General features: G+C 41.4%; 1 protein-coding gene across 10 annotated transcripts in view; it reads left to right on the forward strand.

Annotated features, from left to right (window-relative positions):
- FBXW7 (F-box and WD repeat domain containing 7) overlaps positions 1-25,489 on the forward strand; it is a 212,521-nt gene that overhangs the window by 87,200 nt on the left and 99,832 nt on the right. The window contains exon 5 of one of the 10 annotated variants that reach the window (XM_025198525.1): positions 10,821-10,871. The exons of 8 other annotated variants lie outside the window; for them this stretch is intronic. In XM_025198525.1, coding sequence (XP_025054310.1) covers positions 10,821-10,844 — 24 coding nt within the window. In that variant the 3' untranslated portion in view covers positions 10,845-10,871. Of the gene's footprint in view, positions 1-10,820; positions 10,872-22,805; positions 23,102-25,489 lie in introns of those variants that run through there. One more of the 10 variants, XM_006019161.2, reaches the window with a different exon arrangement.

The following is a 25,489-nucleotide window of genomic DNA, read 5'->3' on the forward strand; positions in this document are numbered from 1 at the left end:
AGGAGGTTAGAAGCCCGTCTGGGTGGGGTCGTTTGACCCCCAGTACTCTTTCCTGCCATGGCAGGGGGTCGGACTAGATGATCTACCCAGGTCCCTTCCGACCCTAGAAACTATGAAACCTTGTCAAAGTCTTTCTGAGAAGGCACATGCCACCTTGAATTCTGTCACTTCTCATATCACTCCCCTCTTTTTCCAAATGGAACCCCTCTACTTTCATAGAAGAAGAGATTTCTGTCTAGTACTACTTCTTTGCAGAGAGAGAGACAAATAATGGCTATTGATGGTTGGCTTTTGATCATTCTATATGATATCGAAGTCATATTTAAAATCCAAGTAGTTAAGCCTTTGAGGAGACCAGGAAAATTGTTAGTCAGCCACTAGCCATTGCTTCTGATCCTCTCAGAAGTGGTGGTTATCTACCCCTTCTTGCTATAGCCAGCGATTCTCAACAAGGGTGCTAAGGCACCCTGAGATCCTTTCAAGGATGCCAGAGGGTGACATGCAATGTTAGCCCTGTTAGATGTGCAAACATGATTGACAAGATAAACTCAGATGGTGCGTCCAGATGAGCAAGCACGTGCCTCTTGCAGCATCTCAAACCCCTTTGAGACGCTACAAGAGGCACATGCGGGAACAAAAAAGCATTCCCCATGCTGCAAATTTTCAGCACAGGGGACAAAATTAGACCCCTGGATATCCAGGGGTCAAAAAATACCCCTGGGGAAAAAAGTCAGGCAGGGCACAGTCAGGGACAGTGCCCTGAGGCAACCAGAGGTTTGGTCCTCCACAGAGATGCTCTGGAAGCCAGCCAGAGAGTCTCTATGGCTGGCCCTTGCCCTGGTGCTAAAGCACGATGCTTGCCCGTGCAAAGCAAGCAACAGTGCAGGCCGCAGGGACCTGGACCTGGCTTCGTGGCAGATAAGTAAATGGTTGGAGGGGCTGGAGGAGGTGGGGGGCACCATGGGGGGCCCTGTCTGGCTCCTGCTCCCCATTTCCCCCTCCCCACACTTGTTCCCCCGTCCCTGTGCCCCCCGTCCGTTCCCTGAACTCCCCATGCTTTCCCCCCTACTCCCCGTGCATCCTCCCTACTCCCCGTTTGTTCCTCTGCCTCCATTTGTTCCCCCCACCTTCCTGCTCCCCATTTGTCCCCACCGCTCTCCGTTCATTCCCCCCGCACCCCAACTCCCTGTTCATTCCCCCAACTCCCCGTTTGTTCCCCCCCACCCCTCCAACTCCCTGCTTGTTCCTCCAACTCCCTGCTTGTTCCTCCAACTCCCTGTGCATTCCCCCTGCCCCAGGAGAACGTCTCCATCCCTCTGCTCGTTCCCCTGCTCTCCCCTGCTGTCCTCTCATTTGTCCTGCTGTCCCTGCGTTTTCCCTGTTCTCCCCAGCTCCCCGATCACTTTCCCACTCGACCCTGCCCCCCTGTGCAGCTCGAGCTTACCAGCAGTGACAACAACGATCGGGGCCGCTTGGATCCTCATGGCCAAACCCTCCCGTATGGCAGGGGACAGCGGGGCTCAGCCCCACCTGCCTGGCACCCATGCTGCCTCTACCCTATCACATAGGTGCAGCCTGGCTTGGCAGGGTGCCGCACAGCACCACGCACTGTCTGGCAGCTCTGGCTGTCACCTGGGCTGGTGCTGCTCAGCTCCAGCAGCCCCCAGCTGCCAGACAGCGCACCCTGCTGAGCTGGGCTGCACCCATGCAAGATGCAGCACTGGGAGTGCATGCCAGATGGCCAGGGCTGATCCCCGCTGTCCCCTGCCACATAGGGGTGCTGTGCCATGAAGCCCTAGTGTCCTCAATGGCTGCTGCTGCAGCTGGTGAGTGCAGGGACTCTGGGCTGGATGGGGCACCGATTGGGGGCTGCGACTGGGTGGGGAAATGATGGCAGGGCTGGGGGAGAGAGCAGGGGCTGGGGCCGAGCAGGGAGCACATGGGCCATGGGGTGAGAAGGAGGCGATGGCCCCTGTTGGGGGACTTTGGCCCTGTGGGGGCAGCAGTCGGTGAGCTGCATGGGGGGGTGGGGGGGCTGTGCCCTGTGGTGCCACCCCTCCTGAGCAGCCCCCCCATAGGCCCTCCCTACAAACATGGCCCTGAGGGTCAGGAGTGAGGCGACTGGTGCAGGGGGAAGGCTGTGGGTTGAGAGTGAGGGGCAAGGGCAGGGGTAGGGCAATGGCATATCCTTGCTGCTCAGTGCTGCACATCCTGGTTAGCGAAGTGGGTAGGGGTGGCTTGGATTTTTCTGTGACAAATGCCAAACTGTGTAGATATTTAGAATTTTAGCACTGATAGGCTTCCAAATTACTTTAAAATTGTAAATATATCAATAAAACATTGCCCAACTGATTTGATCTCTCTCTCATATATGTATATATGTGTATATATATGTATGTCTAGTGGTATTTTGTTTTACTTACGGAAGAACATGGATTTGGTGGGTATTTTAAAGAGTGACTTTGGGATATTTTTATGAGAGATTTTGTAATTTTTAAATAGGTAAACCCAGAATTCCTGCTAGTGAGGCAAGTGGCAAGACCCAGCAGTGCTGCACAAAAGCCATCTGGGCTGCCACAGCCCGCTGGCAGCTGTCCCAGAGGTGTAGATGCCTCTAATGTCCGTGCAGTCTCCATCTGGGTCTGGCAGGCATGCAGTCTTGGGGCCACATGCTGTCGCAGGTGGCAGCAGGTCACAGCCAGGCAGCAGCCCCCACTGCCAGTCAGCTGCAGTGGGTAGAGGCTGCAGGGGACACTCAGGGCTGCTTCAGCAGTCCAGCTGGCACAAGGAGTAGTGTCCCCAGGTACCAATTGGCCAGGACCCAGAAGCTCCTGAGAGTGAGTAGCCCTGAGCTGCTTGCCAGGGCAGCTTTTTATACTGTAGGGGCCAGTACAGGGAAGACTCAATATACTGCTGGGGCCAGCATAGGTGCTGGCCCCAGGCTCTAGCTCCCCCTGGCTGCAGATCCAGGAGGAGCCAGGCAGGCTTATTTGCCCCAAGTGTCACAATTTGCCCCACTCCAAAGTGCATGCCTGGGCACATGTACTGAGGCAAAAAGCCCTGGCTCAAATTTGCATCGCTTCTATTTGAGCTGCTGCAAGCACAAATGCCTGCACGTGTGGATGTGCCCCAGAGAGCTCAAATAGGAATTCATAGTATAAAAAACATTCTGACTTGCTGTTGTCTTTTTCAGTTCTTTGCAACAGAACAATTGCTGTAGTATTTTCCTGTGGTCAAAAAATGTAAAGACTAAGACCTGACATATTCCAAAAGGTGTCTTTGGATTTAAAAAGATTGAGAGCCACTGTTATAAAGAGTTGTAAGATAGTCTTGGATTTTAACAGTATGACCAAATTCTCACCCAACCTTACTTTCTCATCACCTAACTTCCAGAATCTTGAAATCTTTACTATTTCCTAAAGCCATCTGTTCATAGGTGTGATAAGAACATATGAAGTGCTATAGTGGGCCAGACCAATGGTCCATCTACCCCAGTATCCTGTGTCTGACAATGGTAGAAGTGGATACTAGAGCGAGAGCAGTGACCTGGATAGATCTAGAGTAACCTATCTCCTATCTGTTACACACCCTAGCAATCTACCATTATTTGTTTAGAGATGCCAGAGGAAACATCTTCAACTGTCTTGTTCAACAGCTATTAATAGATCTACCATCCATGAATTTGTCTGGGTCATCATATGCTTGCTTAAGTGTTCCTGTTTTGCCTTTTCACCAGAAATTTCTGAGGTTCCATTGTATTGAAGCTTTGATATAAGCTTGGCAAGCGTGAATCTTAACTGCAGCACTTGAACACAAAGGTGTATTTCTATTTTTTTACTTGTTTGAGCTATCTTTGAACCAGAAGCCAAGTCAACAATAGCAAAGGTTCAGAAATGCTTGGAGGAATATGACTGGAACACCTGTGAAGGGCAGGCACTTTGATCTTTCAGGAATTAGTTTACTCAAAATCTTGCTTCATAATTGAAGTGAAGGAGTTTGGGGTCTCCACCTCCTGTAGTAGTGGCAAAAATCAGGAACAATATTTGACAGCTGTCTTGGAAATGTCTAGGTTTCTAGGTCTCATGGCATCTTGCTGGACCCATAATGTGTGAGTATGTGGTTCCAGATACCTTCCTTTAGGCTTTTGACCTTAGTGATGGAGTTTTCTTGGAAATAGAAATACATTGGTGTTCTAGGCATACAGAGATAAATGGTTCAGGATGAAAACTTTCCAGGTACATGTAACTAAATTTGTATAATTTTTCTGTATTCAGTGACACTAACGGATGTGTCCCGATGGTGGGCGATCACTCGCGAACGGGTAAGATTGTCTTCCAAGGATCTTAATAGTGAGTCCACAGGTGGCTCCATAGCCCAATTCTAGATCCACATGTCTTGGCCCAGTGAGGACAGGTGTTCTCAGGAGGGATGGGCACTGCGTTGCTGCGTTGGATGTTCTGATGTTCTTTTGGCCTGTTCCTCTTTTCTTCTGTCTCCCAAGATCAACATGGGTGCCATTTTAAGAACACAGGATACTGTATACATTGCAATCCACCAATCAGATCTCGCATTCATATGTTCTGTATGCTGTGGGAAATTTTCCAGTATATTTGCATGCTTATTGACCTCTCTACCCTGTGGATGGACTTAATTGAAGATGATTTTTTCACTATCCCCTCACTTAAAAAGGAGCCATACCATTCCCCAGTCTGGCCTTCTCTGGGCTGGGATTCAGCTTCCATATGAATCTGGCTAGAGGATCATAAAAGTCTCTGGCATATCCTAAGCTTTTGTAAATTGCCATAACTCCACTGAAGTCAAAAGAACAGTGACAATTGACATTAATACTTCCCCTCAGGGGTTAAGTATCTGCTTTATGAGCTTTGATCCAGGCTTACAAACAAGCATGTATTGTAAATTTCATTGACCCCTGAAGAGACTCAGATTTATGGAGACACATTTTTCACTTTGTGTAGAGAGATGGGATGGTATTTTAAAGCAGAAAAATTAAGTGATCAATTGTAGGAAGACTGCTGTGTGCATATTAGGGAGTCTGTTTTTGATGTTTTGAATGTGGGTAACAGATCAAAGAGGAAATGGAAAGAGTTGTGGAGATACGGGATGCTAATTAATTACAATAATAACAGTCCTTAGAAATTTTTTTTTGATGTGTATACCAGATTTTAATTAACAGAATGAACTTTCAGAATTATTTGTGTGCAGTATGAGTTTGTATATCATTAAGATGATCTAATTATTACCCTTTTCAGCACTAGAGGGCACAGGTACATGCATTTCCATTGTGTTTTGACTGAAAGTTGTTTTATGGTTCTCGGCAAATATTTTTATTCTGTTCTGCATCTTCTAACAATACAAAGCACAGGTTTTTTTTACCGAGAGGGATTTATATATTGCTAGTCGTAGTAGTAGCCACAATTATTAGTAATATCAGACACTAATGGCATGAGGAATCCACTAATTTCCATTTCCCACAGATTAGTCCCTACTGTAAGAGTAAATGGAGAAAGTGGGTTGTTCATTTACAATTTCGTTAATTTAAATTCTTTTCCACACAAGGAAAAGACTGACTAAATTTGTGACAAACAAGATACTCCCACAATGTGGGAAATGGAGATTAGTGGATTCCTCATGCCATCAGTGGCCGAGACTACTAACAATTGTGGAAGTGATATTAATTAGACTCTTAACTGACTAATAACTGAAGTAATGTTTCATCAGAAATGAAAGGTGTTACAAGTGACTTTAATCCGGTTATGAGTAGTCAGTGATAGGGTTTTTCTAAAATTACCCTTCTCTATCCTTATGTCAGTTTTCTGTTTCTTGGTCTGAGTTCCCCCTTGTGGTTAGTCCTTTTCTTTTCTTTTTTCTCCTCACCCTCTTAGCACTATCAGACAGTCTACCTTCATCTTGATTTTAAATGCAATTATTCTGAACTATGTGTTTTAATATAGAACTTTAGGGAAACGGAGACGTCTTTCTCTGGTTACACTAGCAGTTCTCAGTACATTTTGCCCCCTTTTCCCCCTTGAATTCTTTATATGTGAACATAATTGATGAATGCAGTTATGTCAGAATTACTTTTCAGTAATCCTGACAGTATATTTTTTCGTAATTTTATATATAAGGGAAAAAAAGCAAGTTTCCTGCTTGTTTCTTTAAGTTTAGGATTGTAGAGCCTTGTACTGTTTGGAATAATCCTGACACTTTTGCATTGGAATTGAATAACTTTAATGTATCTCATGCTCAATCATTAATATGAATCAATACATAAATAACATCCCTCTGCTCTCTCTCCCCCCACTTCCCCTCCCAGTCTCACAGAATTCAGCAGCCTATAACCACCTTAAATCTATATAATCTTAGCCATAAACACAATATATAATTTAGTTGCTTAGTTTTTTTAATTGTTTCTCTAGAGGCTGGATTAGATAACATCCTGAGGTACCTTTCAGTCCTACTTTCTTATGATTCAGTTTTAGCTCTGCAACTGTCATTTAAAATATAGCTTATCAATTACTAAAGTATTTATGGAAGTATTACAGATTCTCAATTTGTTTGTGGACTTTTGCCCCCCTGTGTCCACAAATGGGTCAGGAAGCATGCTAATTTAATTTTTTGGGCTCTGCTCCTTGCAGTAAAAAACAACTCGCATGGTGGACTTGGTAATTTGATTTACCTATAGTTTGTCGATCGTCTAAGACCGTGGTATTCCGCCTTTTTTCCTGGTGGGCCGGATTGTGCCTAACTTGTTTGTAGGTTGGATCCAGCCAGTGTTCCCCATCTGGCACCCAGGCAGACACAGCGGGCACCATCTGGCAGTGTGGAAGGAGGCAGGGGACAGGCCAGCCCTAATGCAGCCTCACCCACAGGGGAAAGGAGGGAAGGCGGCCTGGCCCTGGGAGGGAGTGGGTGTGGCCAGGTCCCAACCCAGCTTGCAGAGATGGAAGGGGGCATGGCCCAGCCCTGGGTGAGGGGGTGTGGTCAGGCCCTACCAAGCCTAATGGAGGAAGGGGGCATGGCCAAGCCCTGCAGGGGAATGGCATGGCGAGGCTCCAACCCAGCCCTGCAGAGAGGAAAGGGGGTGTGGCCTGGCCCTGTGTGGGGGTATGGCTAGGCCCCAACCCGGGCCTACAGGAGGCAGGGGGTATGGCCCAACCCCTACAGGAGGGAATGGGGCATGGCTCAGCCCTGTGGGGGAAGGGGGTGTGGCCAGGCCCCAACCCAGCCCTCCAGGGAGGGAAGGGCATGTGGCCCAACCCTGATCCAGAAGCGGGGGTGGGGAGGGACACTCAGCCGTGTGGGATAAAGGGTTGCAGTCTGGCCTGACCTGGCCCACCATGGGGGACTTAGGGTATGGGCATTTGGCAGCGGGGAACGTGGCCATATTTAATGGCTGTGGTTTATCCACCACCAAATTTCCAGACCTGTGGAGGGAGCCCTGTGGGCTAGGTGCAGTGACTCTGTGGACCTCATTTGGATCATGAGCACCCCTACTGTAAGAACTTGGCTATCTAGAAGGGATGTGGTGCTCTCAAGTGAAATGCTTGAAATACCTAGCCAGTGATTATCACTGTTATGTTAAAATGTCACTACTAGTTACAAGATCGTCATTTGTTATAGAAACTCTTCTATTTTTCTCTTGCCCTTACTGGAGGGAGGCCTGCTAGTTTTCACTCTGAAAATGCTAGACAAGTGCTTGAAAATACCACTCTGTAATTACATGACAGTGGCTGACATAATTTAAGGAACAAGTATATGTAAAAGGTTAGGTGAGAATCCTAGTGTTTGGTGAACAATCAGTTTAAATGCAAAGGGGATTAACTCTGATAGTTTGGGTCATAATTATGGCCTCAAGACTAACTGCAATTAGTGTTTTTCTTTCTCTTGTCATAAGTGCAAAACAGTGAATGTGGGGCACTCTTTCTTCATAGAGTTAAGGTACCTCAATGTAAAATCTTAGTGGAGACAAGACAGGAAATAATTTTTTTTCTGTCTATTTGCCTATCTGTCTTTGTCTGTTTGTCTATTTTTTACTCCACTGCCACTAGCCAGTTGAATTTGTACTCCCCAGCTAACTACCTTAAGAAGGAAACTGCTTTTGTTTTCTCTAAGATTTTAATATAAAAATAGCTGTTGTCTCTTAAACGCCTCTTGTTTTTTTCCTGCACTAAAGGTTTAGCTAGAATCTCAAGTGTACAAGTGTGCTTCATTCCTGATGGTCACTTCCAGACTCATTCAGGAACTGCTTCTGAAAATCCATTCACCCAGGACTGGCATATGTGATTCCTTTTCCAGCACTATTGTTAGTCCAGTCTTGGGGAGATTGCCAGCACCCCCCCATAAGAAAGGAAAATGCCGGCACCTACTTTTTTAAAAAATGAAGAAATTGTCCCTTGTCTTGGAATTGTAAAGACTTTTACTTTGTCTCTTATTTCCCTATTGTTAAGGCAACGATATTGAGAAGATGGTAACTAGTCTTATTTCCATAATTTTAGCCTATGTGAAGTTTCCTTAAAATAATTGTTTAAAAGAAAAATGCCATCCCAAATTGAGTTGCTACATGAAATTATATAACTTTCTAGACTTTGTAGCAGAATGTCCTTAAAATGGTAATTTTAAGGATTTTGGAGCAGAATTTTGTGAATCTTCAAATCTGGGAGTTAGGTGCTTAAATACCTGGTGAGGATCTGGGCCTTAATTCTTAAGATGCTACAGTATGGTGCTTTTCTAGCATCTCCAGCAGGATTATGTAAACCTAGCATTACATGGTAATAATGTTCGTAGAGTATATAAATCATGAAAATAAGCATATTGAAGATATTCTTAAAGAACTCTGCAGTGTGATACATGGCTTGTCTAGTAAATATATTTGGGAGCTCTGCCCCACGTAAATATGCCATTTGTTCCTTATGTTGTGCTTGGCTATGTGGCAGGTGCTGTTGGCCGATGTGAGCGTTAGCCCAAATATCTCTAGTCTGGAGTGATACAGCTGTATATACCAAGCATTTTATCACTGGATGTTATGCTCTCAGTGCCGATTTTTAACTGCTTCACTTTTTCTGGCTTAGCTTAAGCTGACATTACTGGTTATGAAACTCAATACAAATGGTGAATCGAAGTGTGAAGAAAGTAAAACTTTTGCTGGTGAGTTTTTATATTTTTTCCAAAAAAGATAACTATCATTAACAACAGACTCATTGTGCCTCACACTTATAGTAGTTGTGTTTATTTTTACCGATACATGTATTGAAAGGAAACCAGTGACAGTGTGAGACTCCAGTTAATTTACTGCTTTGTATGGCAGTGATCATGATTCTGACTTGGACAATTGTGTCTTTTGACATTTTGTCAATAGGTGAGAGAGATGTGGTCAGAAGGCCACAGGTCTTCTATATATAATGGATACATCAGAACTGCATTTTATCCACTAATATGTTGCTTCTGTTCTTTTCTCTAAAGAAACTTTAATTTCCAGAATGTCACATGACACACTTTAATATAATGGTGGTATTTATATTTACAGTTCTTTGAGATTTAACTGTTTAAAGTATGCTGTTTTCTTTTTGAGACATTTTCTATCACTTTTATAATCTGCATGTTTTGAAACAATGTTCCAGGTAAATCACAGGAATATGAGAATAGCAAATAGCTAACATACATCAAAAAGAAACATCTTGGGTTTTGACCCTATTCAGCAGTTTCTCTTGGGAAATATATAGCATCTGAACTATGCATTATTTTAATGCTCATATTGGACTTTTGATGACAAGCAAAGCTAGAGTTTTGTGAAGTTATTTAAAATCTGTACAGCTTTATTCTGTTGCTGTGAAATTTCATTTCAGATAAAAGTCCACATGAACATTTAAACCAAGTGGTTCTTTGAGCATACAGTTTCAACTTCAACCTGTACATCCCAATATAATCAGAGCATGTGAAATATTAATTCAATACAACATAAAAGGCCACAGAAAACTTGCAACTAGTTGTACCAGAAAACTTTCAAGCATCTTGTTTTTAATAAATGTTCCATCTAGTTAAACTTATTTTCCTTTTCTTGTGTAGGTAATGTAAACACTTTACAAATTGCAGTTTTCTTGATCTTTACTAAGACTTTATTTAGATATTGTTATATATGGTTTTTATCCTGTTTTTCTCCTTTCCTGAGCAAATGATCTCAGAATAAAAATGCAGATGTAGCATAATTTGTTATGTAAATCATGCATATATACTGACTATTCATCACTTTTAAAAGTTAGTATATGTTAAATGTACTACTAACCAGTTGCAAAACTCATTTGTTCTTATTAACAGAACACTATTAATTACTAGAATCTGTTAGTGGAAGGTACGGAACGTGTTCTTGTCAGGATCTGATTCTTTTCTTACTCCAGATTCTCATAACAATTGCTCTAATTAAACTCTTCCTCTTCTTTACCTCCTTCCTTCTCTCTTTTCCATCTTTCCTCTTTAATTTCCTCTGCTAAGTACTGCACGTGCTGTGGACTGTATAAAATGAAACGAGCAAATTTTGGGCTAAAGGGTCGTAATTGGGAATTATATCTGTGGCTGTTTTTCTCAGATGTGTCAAAATATGACCACCATTTCTTATTAAATCTTAAACATTCCCCATTAGTAGACAATGCTTCTGCCCAAATGGTAAGAGTAACAAATACTCCATTATGTATATGCAAGCACTATAAATGATCAGCTGAGATTTAAAACTCAGTGCACTGAAAACGTGCTTATGTATGTACATAATCTCAAAAGTATATTATATTCATCTTTCTTTTTACATAAAGGGTAATACCTGCAGGAATAAATGATGCATGTAGAAAGAAAGGATGCGTGACCATATTAAAGAGAACAAAAATCCATGTATAAACATAAAGAAGATGATCAAGGAGGTTGATTTTGTTCTAAAAATGTTAAGCCTTTCCTGGACTACCTGCTTTTCTTTGTAATCCAGACATTCTTTACTTTACATATCTTGAGCTATTATTAATAGTCTCACACCCCTTTGCAGTATGCTGTTAACCAGCTGAAAAGGATTATGTAGCTTAATTTGTCACTACCATATGAATGCCTATGTAACAATTGGTTGTTACATTTGTTAAATTTGTATGCATTTTATAGCTGTAATATGAAAAACATTATCTTAAATCAAAGGCCTTTTCTTTGTGTTTTTACATATGAAATTTAATTCTAATTACACGTGCATTGTTCAGTCTTCTGTTTGGGCACTGGTCAGACTCCAGAAATGCATGGAACTGCAAACACTAAGCGTCTTGCTTCAAACTTCTCTTAGACCAGTTAAAATATAATTGGACAGTGAGCCATGCCACTGATATATTACTAAGAACTACATACCATTGAGATGGATACATTTTGTTCTTTATTGGTGTTTTTGCATCAACATTTATGGTGAAAGGGAGGGAGGGAAAATGACATAATGAATCCTTTTCAGTAGCCCATAGCAAAGACTGGTCTGTCATTGAAGACTTTTGATAGTGATTTGTAAATACTGCACATCCAAATAGTTTCTCATTGAAAATTATATCATATGTATTAAACAACAACATATCACCATTGGGATGAATTTTAAGCATTATATGTTAATATGCAATTTTCCTTACTTTGTAATTAATGAATGTGAATTCCTAGAATGAGAATGTGACGCTTACATTTTAATCCACTGTTGTATTTGAATGACGTGTCTACCTGTTGTAGTCTCAGTTCTTGTCTGAGTTTTATTTAAAGGTGCAATCACAGCACAAATAAGTAATCAGCAACTGAATTCTTGGACAGCAGCTGTAGCAGGTTTTTTTAACAGCTGGTGCAACACTGACCAGACCAAAGAGTTAAACTTAATCATCAGACAAATCGTGTTATAGCCAATAAAGATTGCACAGACATTTCTAGAATATTTGTAAAATGCAAGATGATGCAGTTGGGTTTATGTTACATATCTGAAATACTTTCTGAAATGTTTAATGAAGGAATGAAGACAAATGCTTTAAAAATAGTTTTGTGAAAACAAATAGGGGGAAATAAAATGAAGCAGGAAGACTTGTAACATAAAAACAAATTATGTTTATGGAGTCCTTTTTCAGTTTTAAATGTGAGTGTATATGACCAAATGAAAGCAGAATATATGATATGATTTGTTCACTTTTGACAACTGGATTCTGTTTACTAGAAAATGTCCATTTTTATTTTTGCTTGAACATATGCTCAGTTTTGTGCTTTTAAAACATTTATTTCGCTATGGAGAAAAACATATGTTGTAAAACCTGCTAATCAGGCACGCTATAGTAGCATCCAGAAAACTTGTTTCCTACTTCCTATCAAAGATACTGTAGAAATGGGCTCATAGTAATGACTAAGGTGAAATCCTGCTCATGAAGTTCCTAGCAATTTGACCATTTATAGCAGTAGGTTCAGCCTTTCATTCCAAGTGTGATGGCCTGAATTCAAGTCTCTAATGATTTTTGGTTAGCATAGTTTGTGGACATACAACCTAAGACAGACACCTTAATCTTCAACATACTGTAACACTTTGAATCCCCTGTAATGTCTCTCAAGCCAGGTAACTAAAATCTGAGGTAACCAAAATCACTAACCACTAAAGAAAATTTAAGCAATTTTTCACATTATACTTCAGAATGTAGCTTAGCAAACCTTATAAGTAACCTAAGGTAATTTGTCAGATAAAACATGCCAGTTTTGCCTGCTTACTTGCTGCTTAAGAAGTTACGCGATAAGGAGTGGTTCTCCCAGTCACGAGTACAAATAACTGCATTTATGAGACAACGGTATTTTTTTTCAAATGTAAGGTGTTATTGTTTGTATCACCTTAAATGTTGCTTACATTTTAGAAAGTTTTCATTTTTTCTAAGGTGCCACCTTTGCTGCATTGGAGACTTGAAATCTAATGTTTATCCCCAATGTGTTAAATATAGCTAGTAATAAATATTCCATAAAGATAATACTAACGAGCTTGAAATATACCACTACATTGATACTAGTATGTCTAGTATGTTTTATTAGGTTGGAAGCTGAAAAGACAGCTGGAAATTTCACTTTGTCTTCAGAATTCAAGATTGCATAGTACACATTTGCAGGGTTGCTCACTTCTTCACTGTAAAAGCAATAGATAATTACACTTTTTAAATGGTGTAATGAAAGAGGAATTGCTTCAGTTCCTGTATTAATTTGTCTCTATCTGGCACATTAAATAATGTACATTTGAAATAAGTGCGAGTGTCCAGAATTTAAAAAGTTGGTCTAATAAAAGATATCAAATTCACCCAAGGAACCTTGTCTGCCAGAATTTAAAAAGCTACTTTAGCGCACAAAGTCTGAAATGCACATTTTTTTTCATGTTTCTACAATATAATTTTAAAAATAAATATTAAAGAGTAACTTGTACTAACTGAATTTTGGCCAGACTGGGGAGTTGATCATTGTAACTGTTAAGTAGCAGCTTGAAAATTTCTCATGTCCTTTCCCCATAATCTCTCTTCTTCCACTCCCAAATTGTTGTTTTTTTAATGTTGCAGCTTCATGTAGAGGATAAGCCTACAGGGCCAATTTGTCTCTGAATAAAATCATCTGGCAACATATCATGTTTTAATGTAAAGAAAGCAAGGAGGTGATGAAATGGTACAGGTGAATGTAGTCAGATGTACAAGCTGAAGGAGGAGAAGGGAAGTTTGGTGATTCACCAAATGGGTTAAAGCTAGTGAGGGGGGGACATGAGGCTCAACCCTTGTTAGAAGGGTCCGTGCTGAGGTCATGAGACAAAATAATTTGTTGGTGTGCCCCTACTGTGTGTGTGAGAGACAAGGCCCTCTAGGTAGACAATTACTTAAGCTTGAAGAAATATTAGGGTGACATGGTGTACACTGTGCCCGGATTCAGTCTCGTAGCAAATACCTTGCGGCAATTTTACAACTCTTGTTTCTCTTCTCCAGTGTTTTCTAAAATCTCTTGCTGGTCTGTGTTGTCCTACTTGGCCTTTTTGAACATGGGAGGAAGAGAAGGCAGCCTTAGAAATTCTGAAGTTGTCATTTGGTTTTATGTTGTCCAACCATTCATGCTACAAACACAGTTTTATTGCTAGACATGAGCTACTAAAATAGTGGGCCCCTCACCCTTCTGCAGGAGAACTGACCCATAGTCCTAGGCCATCCAATCAGCAGTTCTTAAATAAGTATCATATTGCTTCCTTCATGATGTTCAAAAATATTAAATATTTGATAAAAACATTACCAAAGGAAAAATCTTTTCTTCTTTCTACCTAGAGTATAATATTGTTTCTTTATACTCCTGCTTTTAAACACCACAATGATAGATCCCTTAACAGAGAAACAGAATTATGCAACTTTAAGTCTACTAATGTCAGTCATTAAATGTCAGTTGAGAGGAAAACCATCAGTATGGATCTCCCTTCTTTCTGAAGAAGTTTAAAACACAAATGTTATAGGAAATTGCTAAGATTATTATACTTTTATCAGGATTGTGTTTCCTACATTTTAGAACATTTTTGTATACACACACATGGCCACAGTCGCTCACTTATGCTCACTCTCTTGCTCTTGCTTATTCTCTCTCTCAAATCTATTTTTAATAGGTTAGTTTTGGAAACTTTCTATACATTTGTTAAAGAAAATTGATAACTGTTGAATTGACTGGTTCACTTTCAGGAGTGACATTAAAGTATGAAATATAAAAGAAAATGATCACAAGGTCAGTAACTACTACCAATATTTTCATTATTTATATAATCTTTTTAAATGTGTAGGTGTCTCATATAACAGGATGTATCTGGGTGTTGAACCATATGCTTCCAACAATCATTAAATATCTATGATAGATATATCTATGATGTATTTTTTTGCAGCCAATAACATTGTGTTTGGTTTGTGCCAGTCTTAACCCTCAGACCTGCCTTAAGCAGGAGAGAACACTGAAGAGCTCACTGATCTGGGCAGATGTTGTAATTCAAGCTTGGATAGTAAGTTGTTCCTACGTTGTTGGATGATATGCACAGGAAACAGCTAGTTATTTGGGGAGAACAGTTTGTGCTTGAGTACAAGGTTTTGTCTACATAAGAAAACTTGCAAGTATAACTCCTTGGATAGACACAGTTATTAGGAAATAAGGGCCATTTTCTGGTTTAGTTTGTCTTTTCAAGACACTCACCATCCAAAATGAGAATGTCTGTCTGAACATGGCTTTATAGCAGTGATATTGGGTATATAAGAGAGAGAACTTTTTTGCAAGACTTCTGAAATTGCCAACATTTTTTTTGTAATTTTTAAAATAATCAGAATTAATCTCTGGTCTTACTTGCATACAATACCAGGATTTCTCATACTGTAAGTTAGTATCCCCTGACAGGGCACAGCAAAAATGCCCAAACCAAGTGCTAGAGTAAGGGAAAGAAGAAACTTGCAGCCTTGCTTCTTCCATTCCTCTTTTAAACTGTCTGTGTTACCCTATATTCCAGAAAAGCCCAAGTAGTGATGTCCTTGTGACCCATGTGCTTAGAGTGACTCTTCACCCCATTTGTTTGAAGCAAGCTTCAGCAAAGCAGAAAGATTCTTTTAGCCAACACTACTATAATTTTCATCAATTGGGGAAGCATTCCCTATCTGTACCCAGAGCAGCAGCCAGGGACAGGATTTTAAGTCGTGGAAAGAGATTTAAATGCCCCTTCCCCCCCCACTCCCCTTTTAGTACCCACTCCCTTACTATCCCAAGGCAGAGGGGGGTGGAAGGGAGCTCCAGAGCTACTCCTGTGCATGGAGCAAGGCTCAGTGGTAGTGGCAAAAGATGGTTTCTACCTCCTTCCTCTGGCAGGCTAGGAGCAGGGGCAGGGAAAGGGAACAGTTCCCCTTGCAGCCACTCCTTGCAGGAGCGAATGGGGCAGCAGTGGCGGCAGGCAAAATTCCACAACTTTTACTGCACCCAGAGGAGTAAGTGGAGAGGGCGAGGGGGTGAATGGGAGGGGAGGGGACGGGACAGGATGGTTTGTTTACTTGATTAGGGGATTCTTACTTGATTGGGGACTTTTTTTTTTTATTATTTAAAAGTCCCCAGCTGCTGCTCACACAGCATGACCTACCTGGCAGTGGGGGGCCTCAGAGTAGGGGTGCAGTCACTCCTGCAATGCTGGTTGCTGTTTTGACACCCCTCATATTAAAATCCTGTTTCTGTCCAGGGTAGTATCCATCCCCATCTATGCTTATGCCCTCATCCATGGGCGACTGGTACCACCCGAGCCGGGGGGGGCACATGCTCCCCCAGCGGCCAGTCAGCGACTGGGGGAAGGGGTTCCACAACTGATTATGCCAATGACGGGGGTGGCCCCTGCAGCTGATCACACTGACCAGGAAGTGCCGGCAGTGCTTCATCCAGCACCCCCACTCCCTGGCCAGCACTTGCGGGGGGGCACTGGTGCTCCTGCCTGCCCCCTCTGCCCATCACCTAAGCGGGGAGTGCTGCCTGTCAGGGAGTGCACATGCACCCCTGTGTGCCCCCTACACCTCACTACTGCCCTCATTCAGCAGCATCTGCATCAACAGCTTCCTTTAGTCTTGCCATGTTCTCCATGGAATTCCATGTCAATAGCCTCTGTTCATTAGAACCCAACCCCTTCCTTCACCCTAACCAGGTATGGTTTTTAGGCACAACTAGAAGGATTGTGGGAATCAGGATCACAACCAGAGTTTCAAAGGAAGAAAGTTTGAGCTCCCCCTTTTATACTGTGTTATAAGTTAAAACTAAGTACAAATTAATGTTTTTATACTTTGTCCATAAATATATAGACTATCAGCACTTCAGCCACCTTCAGTTGTGCAGTATTTTAAAGCCCTTTGAGATGCTGCAAGAGGCAAGTGCAGGAACAAAATAAAAAGGTTCCCCGGGCTGCAAATCTGCAGCGCAGGGGCAAAATTAGACCTGTGGATAGCCAGGGGTCAAAAAATACCCCAGGTGAAAAAAGCGGGCAGGGCACAGTCCCAGACTGCCCTGAGGCAACCAGAGGCTCAGGTCCTTCACAGAGATGTTCTGGAAGCTAGCCAAAGCTTCTCTTTGGTTGGCCCTCACCCCAGTGCTGAAGCACACTGCCTGCCCATTCAGGGCAAGCATTAGGGGTGTGTGAAGTGGGCCGTATTGGATTCAGATTCAGCCTGATTCAGGGGACAGTGATTCGATTCGTTGATTTAGATCACTGTCCCCTTTCAATTCAGTCGAATCCGAAGTTTTGATTTGAATTCAGAGAATAAGCGATTCAGCCATAGACACAGCTTTAAATGTTGTTTTCTACCTACCTCGAGGTACCAGGTGTGGCTCATGAATGCTGAGATGGGGGGAGGGGGGGTGGAGCGTCCCACAGGAGCGCAGGGAGGGTCCCCTGCATGCTTGGCAACAAACCCAGAAGTGGACCAGAAATACTTCCGCTCCACTTCCAGGTCTGCTGTTGAGCATGTGGGGGACACGCACTCCCCCAGCTCAGCCATCAGCTGCAGGGGGACCCCAGGTGCCCCCCCAGACCCAGGAGGCACCAGTCGCCAAGCTGGGAGGGGGATGGGGGATTCCCCTGTGTGCTCTGTGTTGGACCCGGAAGTGGACCAGAACTGCTTCTGGTCCACTTCCAGGTCCACCACTGAGCGGACTGAGAATCCCTCCACGCTCCTGTGGGACGCTCCATCCACCCCACCATCTCAGCTTGCACAAGCCACCTGGTACCTTGAGGTGTGTAGAAAAAACATATAAAGCTGTGTCTATGTCCGAATCATCGAATCTCTCCGAATCAATTTGGAGGGTTCCAATTTGATTTGGAGAGATTAAAGGGTCTCCTGATTTGATTCAGAGACTGCCGCCAAATTGGGTCGAATCTCCGCTGAATCGAATCGGCAACCGAGGCTTAGCAAGCAGTGTGCCAGCTGCAGGGAGCTGGACCTGGGCTCAGTGCTGGTAAATAGGGGCTGGAGGAGGTGGGAGGGGATGATGGGAGGACCCCTGCCAGCCCGATCCCTGCCTGCTCCCTGAGCCCCCCCAATCACCGCCGCACCTGGCCCCATCCCCCAAGCTTCCCCGATGGCTGCTCCACCTGACCCCAGCATCCTGGCAATTTAAAAAAAAAAAAAAAAAAACCCCCCAGCTCCCCAGCAGTAGCAGCTGCTGTCGGGGGTCACTGGGGCCTCTTGACAGAGTGCCCCCCGCACAGCACGGGGCAGCAGAAACTGGCCTCAGCTGCCTGGCACCCACACTGCTACTGCCTCATTGTGCAAGTGCGGCCAGGGTCGGCAGGGCGCTGTGCGGCTCCGCTCTCTGTCAGGAAGCTGGGGCCGTTCAGGCTGAGAAGTGCTGGGCCCTGGGTGACAGCCTCAGTGTGGGAGGCTGTGCTGTGCAGTGGGGCTCTGCCAAGAGCCCCATGTGACCCAACAGCCACTGCTACTGCTGGTGACACCCCCCACAGTATCCCCCAATCCATCCACACCTACCCACATAGCCCATGGCCCCTCACATCCCTCCACAGCCACCCACATGCCCCAGCCTACAGCAGCAGCCTCCTGAAACCCTGTGTGCAGATCAGGGGCCCGCACCCCTCTGGAAGAGCTGGGGAAATGATAGGAGAGCTGAGGAATTGAACTGGGAGCTAGATGTCAATATCAGAGCAGTCCTTTCCCCCTCTTTCCCCTCCCTTGCCTTAGTTTCTGTTTACCTGCAAGCAAGCCGGCTTTGAAACTAAACATTTCAAAACTTTTGAAAAGTTTTGAGTGCCCTTGTTTAGTTTCAAAGCTGTTTCAAAGCCTTTCGTTTCTTTTTAATTTTGCTCTTTCAAGCTCAAAACGAGTCGAAACAGCTTGAAAACGAAACACCTGTCGAAATTTCGTATAGCCCTACTGTCTAGCGAACAAGGTGGTGGTATTAATGTACTAATATTAAAGCACTTTCATACTTACAAGTTTGGGAATGGTAACACATTAGCTAATGTTAAGAGTACTAAAACTTTATTATTGGTGGTTTGTCAACAAGGTATATCTACTAAAGACTTATCCTCAGCAAAATTGAAAGGCTGGTTTGGTACATAAGTTCAGTGATTGAGCCATGTAGGGAGGCGGGGTTGGGAGTTGAGGTATAAGACTACATACAGTGTGCTTACAGGAGACATATCTAAGAAATCAAAGGCTTTCCAGAATTTCTCACTAAGTACATAATAAAAATGCAAACCATGGTTGCTGTCTATCTTTCTACTTTTATATTGATGCAGTTGCATTTTAAAATGTTGTAGTGCTCTGTTTTCTCCTTTTGAGGGCAGCTGTTCACCAGTGATAAGAACTCTGGGATAGCATGTCTTGTTCTTTTCAATATTTTTGTCCCTGCAAAGGATGAATTTAGTTTTTTCTAAAGAAAAATACATACTGTTTTTTGTACCGTCTTGCTTCTGTTACTTCTAGCAACACAGATAAAAATAACATTAAAAATATGTGGTAACCAAAGTTATTTAAGTCTAAAAAAGGATTATGGAAGATTTCAAGGAGATTAGAAATTTATTTATTTATTTCTACGTGATTTTAATAAACTCTGCATAATGTTTTAATCTAACTTTCCTGGTCAGTTATGCTAAAAGAGTGAGTCCATCTCATATTTCTTTTATTCCATTAAAATGAATAAATTGTCCTAATAAGGAGATTTAATTGTCCTAATTTTAGATTGAAGAATTACAAAATTCTGTTGCTTTTTGGGCTTTGTCGTATTATGTATTTGTATAATGCCAAGTGCAATTCAGGGCCCCAGAGCATCACTGTACTACAGTACAACTGTGCTACTAATACAAATTATAAGTATGATTATATGGAGTCCAGTAGTGTGTAATAAACGTGAAAGAATGGGAAAAAAGAGGGTGTTTGAAACTACATGAGTTCAGTTAGTATTTTGCCTGACACAAAGCATTTTGGGGAAAATAAATGAAAATTTAAGGCTTTATGATACGTAAGTATGGCTTTGTGATTTCATTTTTGTGTTTTTTGTTCTTGTCCCCACTGCTCCCTTGTCCTTTATGGGAAACATGTCATACCTGTACTTCCCTTAGCTTCTCAGCTTGGCAAAACATACCTGAGAAACATTCAGAACCCTTGACACCTTGCTGAAGTTCTCCAATGAAAAAAGCCTGATATTTGTTATATGCAAGAAAAATACAATGCATCAGAGAATCAGTGAAGTGCATTCCAGTTGTGCTTCTGTAAAGTATCAGTTAAGAATGCAATAGCTATTATAATTTATAGTGACTGTACAATAGAAACTAGGACAAGGGCACTCTACCAATAAGAACATTTAAAAGTGGAAAAGCTATAACTTAAACTACTTCACTGTTTGGCACTGGTCCACATCTTTTTAATGTGAGGTATTATATCTCAGATAAATACAATCATTTAAAGGCAAAAAAATTAAGTTGTTCTCTTGAATATGGACCAAGTAAAACACTTGGGTGTTTGATATCTTTACGGTTTTTTTTAAAAAAAAGAGAGAGGTAGTAAAGGCTCTTAAGTTTAAGGAAGGTAAAATATAATTATGTTCCAATAAGCATAGTTTGTGGGGGTTGTTGTTGGGTTTGGTTTATTTTGGGGGGAGGGGGGCAGTGTTTGGTGGTTTTTTGCTTTTTTCTTTGAGCAAGGACAGAGAGATTCCCACTGGCATGTTTTAATAGGGTCGTTTGAGTCACAGTACCAGGCTTCAAGCTTTCAGGTGTTATTAGAGCCTTCTATCACCATTAAATAGTTAACTGTTGTTGCTGAGTTGTGCACACAGGGATTCATAAGACCCAGTCTACACTACAGTGTTCTGCCAACAGAAGTCAAATTCTGCTACCTGTACTTGAAAGTGTACTTACATTTCAGATTTCCTCTCTCTCAGAATCTCCCCTTTCTGCTGACAGTTAACCACTTCTTTCTAGTGAAAGAAGGCTTCTGTAGCCAACAGAGCCATGTGTAGACATACTTGCCCTTCAATTGGCTGTAACAGCTTTCAGCAGCTGGTGCCCCCCTGGGTTGCACTTTGCGCTCTGCTGGCACATCTGCTGAAGTGGAGCTGCCAGAAGTGCATGGATATGTATGCACTTGGGCAGCTTGGCAGTGGTAGCTGCTGTCTGCTGGCAGAACCATGTAAAGCATAGACAAAGCCTAAGTGTCCTTAAAGGTCATTCCACCTCTGTGTTTCAACCTATGCTGTTCCAGTACATTGTTGCTGTCACTGTTTGCTGCATCTTTTATCAGCAATTTCATATGACATGTTGAAAGTGTTTAAGTGACTCTTGCATTTTATTCAATTTTCTTCATGAAGGCTTCTCAAATTCTAGTAACATGCTTTGGTAAAACAAAATATGCTTTGGTATAACAGATGTCCAGGGAACGGAAATGACCATGTCAACATGGTTAAGTCATAACAAACATTTCAATAGTGAAAGTTAAATTTGGTTTTCAAATGAAAGTAAACTGGTTGCAAAAATATAAGGGTTTATATAATACATATAAATATTATACCTGAAATACAAGTTTTGGTAGTAAAAACCATTATAAGTTTTATCTAGGGTCAAAGCATATGAAAAGCTTCAGTTCTCTTGGAAATTTCAGCTTTGCCCTAGGGGAAGATCGTGTCTGGGCTTCTCTAGTTTTCTGCTCCCTAAGGAACAGCAGGCAGTGCTCCCCTTCTTCCTCTCAGGAACTGAGGACACTTCCATAGGTGGGCAGGAAGAAGCAAAATGAGCCAAAGGTGCCTCTGCTTTTCCCTGAAACTGGAGTTTGCTTTGTTCTCCTCCTGTCCTCTCAAACTCGGCAATGCTAGGCCTGCTCCAGTCTCACCCTGGCAAGGGGGCAAGAGAACTCCACTGCAGTTGCTACTGTAGGCTAGGGAGAGAGATTCTGGGGAGGGGCAGAAATAATGTGTAGACAGGTAGGAGTAGTGGTTGGTGGAATGGAATTAGCTTCTTGTCTGGGTCACAGGCAAGTAGAGTTGCATGGACATGGAATTACTAGAATTTGGAGGTTTGGAAGAGAAGTGGAAACTGCACTATTTGTTAGCCAGTGAGAGCTCCTTCAACAGGGACCAAAGCTTATTATTAAAAATACTGGGAGAGAGGGTAATATTAATTTTCTAGACCACCGGAGTGTATACCTACCAACACATGTTTTGGGAGGGCTGGAGCAGAAGGAGTTTAAAAAAAAATCAAAAGATAGACAAAAGCACAATGTTTGTGATTTGATGGACATTCTTCTGATTTTTGAGGAGGCTTCACTCATTTTAAATTCTGAGTTGGTAATACTGGGTCTAGTTTGACTTGTAGCTAAAAATAGCAATGTTATTAGAAAATCTTGTATTTTATTCAACCAACAATCGTCATTTAAACCATGGAATTATAAAAGAAGCACCTTTTGCTTACAAACAACTGGGATTGATCATGTGCACCTACCATACATGATTTAAGCTTCATTTTGCTGCCTTACCCTCTGAAAGGACAATGTAGATTTGTGAAGTCATTTTCAGAAAAGTCCTTTTGTGAGTTGGTTTGGCCATTAGAACTCAAAGCAGTTGCGATTTTTTTTTTCTTTTTAAATAAATCTCATATCCATTTCAGAAAAGGATGCCTTAATGACATTGCATGGGAGGTCCACCAGCTGTTTGATTGGCAGGAGCAGTCTGCTTTCACATTAGTTGTTTGCAATTCCTGTCTATACTAGGATAGCTTGCACTTCACTAAGCAGCAGATAGGTCAGGAAACTTGGCAGGAGAAGGTTGAAAGACAAAGGCAACAGGCAGGCCACTTTGAATTCTTTATTTTTAGAGAAATCGTGCAATTCTGCTTTTAAAAGATATTAGCAGTGCCATTGCTTTACTAATTTCTGTATGACTAAACAAGAACCACAAAATGTCAAAACCAGGAAAATCTGCCATAAATCATGGGTTGGTTCCTGTTGATTTAAAAAGTATGAAAGAGCCTTTGCCACACCAAACTGTGATGAAGATATTTAGCATCAGCATCATTGCCCAGGGCCTCCCTTTTTGCCGTAGGCGGGTAAGTATATTTAAAAATATATATATATATAGACGTTTACATTGTTTGGCTTGGGGTACTATGCTTTGTCATGGTGTTTTTCAGTCCGCACAGTAATACTTAAATCTGTAGTGTAGTTGCCTCTACATGCTCAAAATAGCACTTGATTGCAGTAATAATTATGCTTCAGTTTTTGTTAATAAAATTCTACATATGTTGCCTTAAAAGTATTAATTATTTAAGGGGACCTAGCATAGATCTTCTTGTGATTAACTGCATAGATATGGCACACAGTTACATGCACTCTATAAAACTAAGTAAAAAATCTTTTTACCTTTTAAATATATATATAATTTTATTCTGTATTTAGATGCTTTAGTTTTAGTTTTATCCTGAAATCCTGTGTGCGCAGTTCTGAATTGCTTTGGTATGTGTAAGTTACAAAAGTATGAACTTTCAAAACTCTTAAATTGTTTTAATGTTTAGAAAGGTTTTGGTAAGATTTCTTAAACTTTAATTAAAATACTTTTGTAATTCACAATAATGGAGATAACATTTTTGCTGTTACAGAAAATAAAAATAGCGTGTTACTATGTGGAGGTTGCGATATAGTTTATATATAGATGATTCTAGACTGTCAAACTACCAGAGGTCTTATACTACAGCCTCAATAGCTGTGTAAATAAAGTTGTTCTAAAGCACATTTTCTGAAAGAAAATAAGTCATTTAAACTTAATTCTTGCTAAAATATTTAGCTATCAATAATTTCTGGAAGTAGTGAATATTTCCAAATTAACTTTAATTTATACTCTTCAAAAGTCCTTGGTTTACTGCTGCTCAGTTCATACTTTTTGAATTCAAATCAACATTTTTATTACCCCTGAAACAAACCAATTTTTACTAAACTCTTAAACAGATTTTAAAATAAAAAGGTTTACTGCTTTTCAGTCTGAGAGTTTCTGAAAATTGAATAAAAGTGCTGAGTTTATTACCTGATCTTATATAAATTTACCCCTACTTTTGCAAGTATTATATATTTATATCTTAATTTTAAAATATTCTTCTTTTGGTAGAAGACTTCTAGAGTTAATTAAATATCAGATTTATAGTAGTTTTTTTAATAAGCTTTTTAAACTAGTTTTGGAAACAGATTGCTTAGCACATCTGACCAAGAAGATTATTCCCTATATTAGAACTGTGAGTATGCTTTGAAGCCTGCACAACTAAAAAAAAAAAAAAATACATTCCAGCATATTCCTACCATTTTTTTCTTTAATGGTTCAATGACTTCATACTTCAGAAAATAGGAAATTTATTTTGAATGATATATCAGTTCATTGAACAATGAATAGGGAGATTTTTGCAAATATGAGTGTGCAGGCTAAGTCTGCTCTTCCTTATTGATATAGGAGTTCTTCTACAATAGAAGACAAATATGATGAGAGCAGTTTGGTTGCAAAATAAGTGTGGTAAAATACAGGTCTGTTTGGCTATCACTTCTCATTTTTCTATATGTCTCAAGATGTTATTCTGGGTACCATAGGGGACAGTTATATGGGAAAAATATTTTCCTCCTAGTTCAGGAGAAATATGCGGTAAGTTCTGTTACTGTTTTTTGAAACTGGGTATTGTTGCAGTTATTAAGTTGACAGTTTTTAAATTGCTACCTCAAGAAAAGATACAAATATTTCAGGGGAAAAAAAACAAATATTTCCTTGGCGGGAGCCACAGTCAAATAAATTTTAACATCACAAATATGTAAATTCATTTTGGGAAAGACTCATAATTCCAAAGGCAATCAATTTAAATGTTGAGCTAAGCTGTCCTACCTCTTGTTTAAGAAGTCATGTTTAATGAGAATGCTGCACATCATGGGTCTTGCGAAGTACCTGAAAACTATTAGATTGAACTTAGTATTATTTGACTAATTGGACAAAGTTGGAAAACACTGGAACTGTACATTTAGTTGATTTCCAAACACAATTTTAAAAATGTATAATTTGTAATGTAAACAGTGATGTAACTAGGGCTGAACGACTGGGGCAACTCCCTTGAGCATCAACCTTGGGGTCCCCCAAGGTTCTGTCCTTGGACCCATACTGTTCAACATCTTCATTAATGATGTGGACACTGGAGTCAGAAGCAGACTGGCCAAGTTCGCTGATGACACCAAACTTTGGGGCAAAGCATCCACACCAGAAGACAGGCGGGTGATCCAGGCTGACCTGGACAGGCTCAGCAAGTAGGTGGACGAGAATCTGATGGTGTTCAACGCTGATAAATGCAAGGTTCTCCACCTTGGGGGAAAAAAACCCACAGCATCCTTATAGGCTCGGCAGTGCTATGTTGGCTAGCACTATGGAAGAAAGAGACTTGGGGGTCATCATTGACCACCAGATGAACATGAGC

The sequence above is a fragment of the Alligator sinensis genome, unplaced genomic scaffold, assembly GCF_000455745.1.
Source record: "Alligator sinensis unplaced genomic scaffold, ASM45574v1 scaffold169_1, whole genome shotgun sequence".
Taxonomy (NCBI): domain Eukaryota; kingdom Metazoa; phylum Chordata; order Crocodylia; family Alligatoridae; genus Alligator; species Alligator sinensis.